The sequence below is a fragment of the Sabethes cyaneus genome, chromosome 2 (assembly GCF_943734655.1).
Source record: "Sabethes cyaneus chromosome 2, idSabCyanKW18_F2, whole genome shotgun sequence".
In the NCBI taxonomy this organism is placed as follows: Eukaryota; Metazoa; Arthropoda; class Insecta; order Diptera; family Culicidae; genus Sabethes; species Sabethes cyaneus.
This window is the reverse complement of record NC_071354.1, coordinates 27,433,825-27,439,928: the sequence shown is the minus strand read 5'-3', so window position 1 is coordinate 27,439,928 and position 6,104 is coordinate 27,433,825. Positions and strand designations below refer to the sequence as shown.

Below are 6,104 nucleotides of genomic sequence, written 5' to 3'. Positions count from 1 at the left end.
GTACATCGGAAACACCTTTTAAGCATAATTTATCTGGAATTATATATACATGGGACCGTCTGCCAGCCCTTCTACGATCGTCCCACAAATTCAATCCGAGTTAACAAGATGTTTTACACTCTGCCCATTTTCCTCCTTCTTCCAGATAACACTCCTCACCGTAAAACGAGGTGCGCAAACAAGCGGCTGATCACTAATTTTTACGACCCGCCGCTGTCGTCGTCGTCGTGGTCGTCGTCACTGAATACGCGAGCAACACAGCAAGACTCGTATAAAATTAACAACAGAAGAAAACCAGTTCAAGAAAGAGAGTCACGGATCAAACACCCCCCGCAGCACTACGCCGCGCCGCAATCCACCACGATCGATGCGAACGGGAGAATAGCGCGATAGAAAGGCATCGGGCGCGCAGATCGAAGGTACTAAATTAATTAACGGACCTCCGCGTCGTTCATTTCGTCGTCATCGTCGTCTTCGAACCCGGGGTGTGGCCCGAAACGGGAGTGTGCCGAGCCGATGAGGTCAATCGACACCTCTACGCCCGATCTCGTTGAGTCCGTCAAAACACGGCATTCGACATGAAGCAGCGGCGACCTCCGAACGGGGTCTTGCAGCAGCAGCGCAGCACACGATCGTTTCCCGGAGTGAAATCAGCGCCACGACACGACGATCGTGCCACCATGGCCAGCTGAAGGGAGCGCGCGGAGGAAACGCAAGTTTTCTTCACTATCTGTGATTGTAACACAACAAAAACATTCCAACACCTCGCGGTTAAAAGTAAAATAATAATAAAAACAAAACAAAACAAAGCAAGCGTTCAAGGAGGAAATTAATATTGAACGTTTTATTTCTAAAGGAGAAAAGAGAGAGTAAACGAGTTAAAATGTCACAAGGAACGTACGTCAATAAGTATGCCGGGGAATTCTGCAAACTGGTCGTCGAAGGCGACCTCGGGAAGATCAAATCGAAATTCAAAGATCTGGTACTGGACTATCAAACACCGGACGATCTCAATACTCCGCTGCACCTGTCGATCATTGCCCAGCAGAATCGGAACGAAATCATCCAGTTTCTGATCGAGTCAGGGGCGGATTGTGATTTGCGCAACTCCATGAACCTGACCGCGTCCGAGCTGGCGATAAATCTCAACTTCCTGGACGTCACCAAGCACATGCTGGCGGTTGAGTTCCGTAATCTGTCCGACTACCGGTGCTTCTATCGGTTGATCCGCCGGGGCTCTGTGCCGCTGCTGCAGTTGTTCCTTGAGCTGAAGAACTTCGACGTGCATCAGCAGATCCACTTTCTGTCCAGCGTGTGGCACGAACTGTACGTCAAAAGTGTTCAGATATCGAAGAACATGGAAAACTTCCTCGAGTACCAACTGCTCAACTACAGCTACGCATATCACCATCCACCGAGTCAGAAGCCCGACCGGCTCAAGTTCGACAAAGAGCACGAAAACCGAATCGATCTGATCGTCGAATACACTCGCTTCCTGAGCGGCCAGTACGCCACCGATAATCTGAACGAATTCGACGACAAATTCCTGCTGGCGATCAAGATCATCTACGACAATCTGTTCTTCATCAAAGACAAGCACGAGTTTGCCCATCTGCCGATGGTGGAAACCGAGCGATGTCTAGCGATCTTCCTAGCCATCTTCAAAAAGAGTCCCGACTATGAAATCTACAAGCTGATCATCAACAAAAAGCAGCTGCTTCTTTTCCTAACGGCCGTTTGTGATGAGTTGGACAAGATCAAAAAAGACCTCCTGGACAAGGAGAACCGCAGTCAGCAGAAGTGGACCAACGATCTGTTTCTGCATCTGATCAACTGCATCCGCGACGCGGCACCAGCCAAGTCAACGAAAGCCATCAACGGGCTGTGGAAGAAGAAATGTCCCCTAAAAAAGAAACACATCTACTACGTAAAGTCACGGCTCAAAGCCAATCCGGAACTGAACGCCATTCAAGCCCGGTTGATCAACAACCTATCCAAGGCAGAGTTGGAGGTCGTCCGGTCGGAAATGAAAACAAAAGAGTTCCTCAATCTAACTCGAACTGTGTCGCGGAAGAATTATGTAGTATTCAAACGTCTTCGGAAAACCTCCGATCATCTGGCGCAGTTGTATGCGATCAAAAAGATCCTGCGATATTTGGATGGAATCTCCCGGGTGCAGCTTCCGCAGTACCAAGTTTCCAGCGTGCTGGCGATCAAGCGAACGCTACAGGTTCTGGCGGACACCAGCAACAGTACAAAATACAGCCCACGAATCCAGCGCAAGCTGGACTACGTGATCAACCGGATCCTGCCGCTCAATCTGGACATCGAGCTGAAGGACTACTACACGCCGAACGTTACCCTGTACAAACTGTGCTCCGATAGGTTGGAGAACCGGTTGATGCCATTCGCTGAAGTGCAATGCAGTCTGAAGTCCGTTCGACGCTACTTTTCCTACATTTTCGACCTCAAAATCTTGGAAGCCTACAAGTGCTACCTGGGCAACGTCTACCAGCTGAAGGATCGCCTTCAGGTCAAATCCTACAATCAGTACATTGGCGAAGCCAATCGACTGTACTTCGAGAACCACACCCTGGACGATCTGTATTTCGAGCTTGAAGACTGTATACGAGCAGTGGAAGAACTGCAGGAAACCTTCAATCAGCAGCACGACGACAAGATCAGCGATCTGCTGCGGTGCATCCATCAGCCGCTAGCCCACCGATACGAATCGCTGTTACGCGAAGGCAACGATCTGCTGGCCACGATCAGCTGCAACTTCAACACCAGCCTTCTGCTAGGCACCGCCAACCAAGACATGGCCAAGGTGAAACGAATCGTCCTATCGTTCCTGCACGAAGACTACCCGAAGTACGACATCAGCAGCGACAGCCAGCTGGTCGGGGTGAACTTTGTGCTGCAGGAAATGCTGCACCTCTTCACCAACTACCTGTACCAGTACCAGATGGACGAACGGGTTTCCAAGAATTTCATAACCATGATCCACGTTCTAAACGTGGAGCGTTTCTTCGCCATCGAACACTTTCTGCCGCAGAGAGGGAAAGAGTACGACAGTCTAATCCATCAGAACTACACGAACGAAATCCTGAAGAAGTTCAACCTGCCGAACCTGAGCTCGATCGAGTTTGCCGTCTTGCACGAACAGTTGGCCATCAACTATTACGACAATTGCTTCAATCTGGACAAGAAGTATGCGGTGCTGACGATGTTCATGAAAACCACCAACCGTCAGATTAACGATGCCATAATCAAGCGCAACAAGCGAATGGATCGCGAAGAGTTCCAGTCCTATCTGGAGGCGAAGTTGAAGCTGATCGGACAGTTTCTGCCGTGCAGCGATTTCAACGAGGTTACCCAGTTCATCAACGAAGCGGCTCCGCACGTTGAGTTTGCGCTGGAGTTCTGTCTGCTGGAGATCTGCGAAATCCTAACCGATCTGGCCGTTTTTCAGGACAACAGCTACGTGCTGAAGCTGCAGTCGTCGATCATTAGTGGAAAGAATTTGCGCGAGTATCTGCTGCACGATCCGTTGATCTACGATATGCTAACGTTGACCCACAGCACCAAGGTGAAGGTGTTTCTGAATGGGTTGGTTTTTAAAAGTAACGATTTTAAGCTGTACCACCCGAGTAATAATCTGAAGGTGAATGTTAGTGATCTGGCAACTATCAATGAGAACCTGGTGAACAGCTACAAGATGAAGTGGAGTTGGGTGGAACAGCAGGAGCGGCTGTTTAAATCGGTGGAAAATATCGATCTGAAGCTACTGCAGGCGTTGACGCCGGATTATGCGGATATTCGTGGAATGCGGCTGGGTGCACTGCAGGATGAGGCGCCGATCGCGGAGTACGAAATTATCGATTATACGATTAAGAATAATCTGAAAGCTATGATTGATTTTCTGGCGGATGATGTTCAAGCGATTTCGTTTGAGAAGCAGCAATTTTTCCAGTATTTGTTGGTGCGAAGTTTTGGGTCGCTGTTTGTGGATGCTCACGTGAATTTGACGGGACCGCACGAGCGACAGGCAACGATCCTGTACATGGCGTTGTATTTCCGAGCTTATGAGATCTTTCTGGATAATGTGAAGAAGTTTGAGTTGAGTGTCAATTTGTCGAAGATTGCAAAGTACATAAACCACGAGTTCATCGATAAGATCGCTAAGCAGATGAAAGATATTAGCTGGAATTGTTTGGACGAAAACGGGGCGTCCGTACTGGATCAGTGCGTTCAGAAAGGTGACGGACAGGCCGTTAGGAAGCTGATAAAACTCAGCGTTGATGTGAACCAGTGCAATGTGGACGGGAGTACGGCCCTGCATAGAGCCTGCAGTCTAGGGCTGGCCGATATCGTGCGTCTTCTGATCAAGCAAAATGCGCAGATTAACGTAGTTAACGAGCAAAGCTATCTACCGTTGAGTTACGTAATTCAGTACCAGGAGAATGATCTAATACCGGTGCTAATCAGTGAGGACATTAATGTGAGCTCGGAGAAACTCAGCCTGGTTCGGAGGTCGATCAAGTACGGCAATCTAGAGGCGTTAAAGTTTTTGCTGGATATTCGACAGATCAGCTTGAGCGTAAAATTTGATTCGGAAGACAACACGCTGCTTCATCTGTGTGCCATTCATGACAAAGCGGAGATTCTGACCTACCTGATCAGCAATCACTTTAAGTACTCGCAGGATAGTTTGAACCGACAGAACCGCTATCAGAAAACACCGCTACACATAGCCATCAGCAGCGATCGCTACCGGATCGCTGAACTGTTGCTCCAGCAGAGGGCTTCCGTCACGATACGTGATCAATGCGGACTGAACGCCGTCGAGTGGGCCATCGAACGAAACAGCGTAAAGATGCTGAAGTTGCTGATGAAATACAACTTCAACCAGCAAAAATCCTTGATCCCACAATCACCGCTGACGCTGGCGATCGAAAAGAAGAACATCCGAATGCTCAAACTGCTACACAAAATCGGTTACAGCCTAAACATGGAACCGCTCTGTTTAATCAAAGCCGTGTACGCACAGTCCGTTGAGCTGGTTAAATATCTAGTGGAGAGCAATAAAGCCTGCCTGAACTATAAGGATCCGTACGACAGTTCGGCGCTGCACGTTGCTATCGCGATCGGTTGCAACGAAATTGCCGCTTTCCTAATAGAAAGCGGATCGGAAATCAACGCCGTCACCAAGTTCGGGGAAACTCCGCTTCACATAGCGGCGAAGCATTGCAATATTATCGCCGCCCGGATGCTGATTCTGAAGTACGCGGCGATCGACGAGCGGAATTCCTCCGGCCTGACCCCGCTGATGCAGGCAATGTACTCGCGAAACCTGGACATAATGAAGCTACTGATCGGAGCCGGTGCCAACATCGAACTGCTCAAGATCCATCTGGCGGAAATCGAGCAGATGTCCAAGATCCCGACGATCCACATGTTCGCCGACAACTACGGACTGCTGGAGTTCATGATCCTACAGCTGCAGTACGATCCGAACGCACGGGATGGACGCAATCAGCAGACCTTACTGCACAAGGCGTGCTACACGAACAACCTACAGATTGTGCAGTTTTTGGTGGACTGGTGTAGACTGCAGACGGAGCAGCAGGACAGCAACAGCCGTACGCCGCTGGCGATTGCCAACGAGTATAAGAACTTTGACGTGGCGGAGTTTTTGCGCAGCAAAAAGAGAAAGAAATCGCAGATTACGCCCCAGCGCTATTTCGATCCGACGGGGATAATGTGAGGAACGTTACCAGTGCAGACTTTTCCACTGAACTATCCGCTTCCTTAGCCGCCGGTTCGAGCTCCAGGTAAATGGTTTCCGTACATCGATTAAGATCCGAATGCTGGGTGTCTCACAGAATTAAAACAAAAATTGCAATGGATAGTGTATTAGAGCAGGCTCTCCCTTCGGTTGATCGGCACTGTGTGTCGCTACGAGGAAGCAGCTCGCGAGTTGTCCCAGTTCCCAGTACGCAAGCCGTCTACGTCGAGCGAACCGAGCGAAACGATTGCAGGTACAGTGTCACGTGATGCAACCCCCGATTTTTCCCGCCGCCCCTCTGGAGCTAGATTCTCTC

General features: G+C 49.6%; 1 protein-coding gene across 1 annotated transcript; it reads left to right on the top strand.

Moving 5' to 3' along the window:
- The first annotated feature begins 883 nt into the window (after positions 1–883).
- LOC128737849 (uncharacterized) lies at positions 884–5,801 on the top strand. Its single transcript, XM_053832584.1, has one exon. It carries the CDS (start codon positions 884–886, stop codon positions 5,765–5,767), a length of 4,884 nt encoding a protein of 1,627 aa, XP_053688559.1. The 3' UTR covers positions 5,768–5,801.
- Positions 5,802–6,104: the final 303 nt, after the last annotated feature.

Coding starts and splice junctions, on each gene's coding strand:
- LOC128737849 (XM_053832584.1), top strand. CDS start 884: ATGTCACAAGGAACGTACGTCAATAAGTATGCCGGGGAATTCTGCAAA.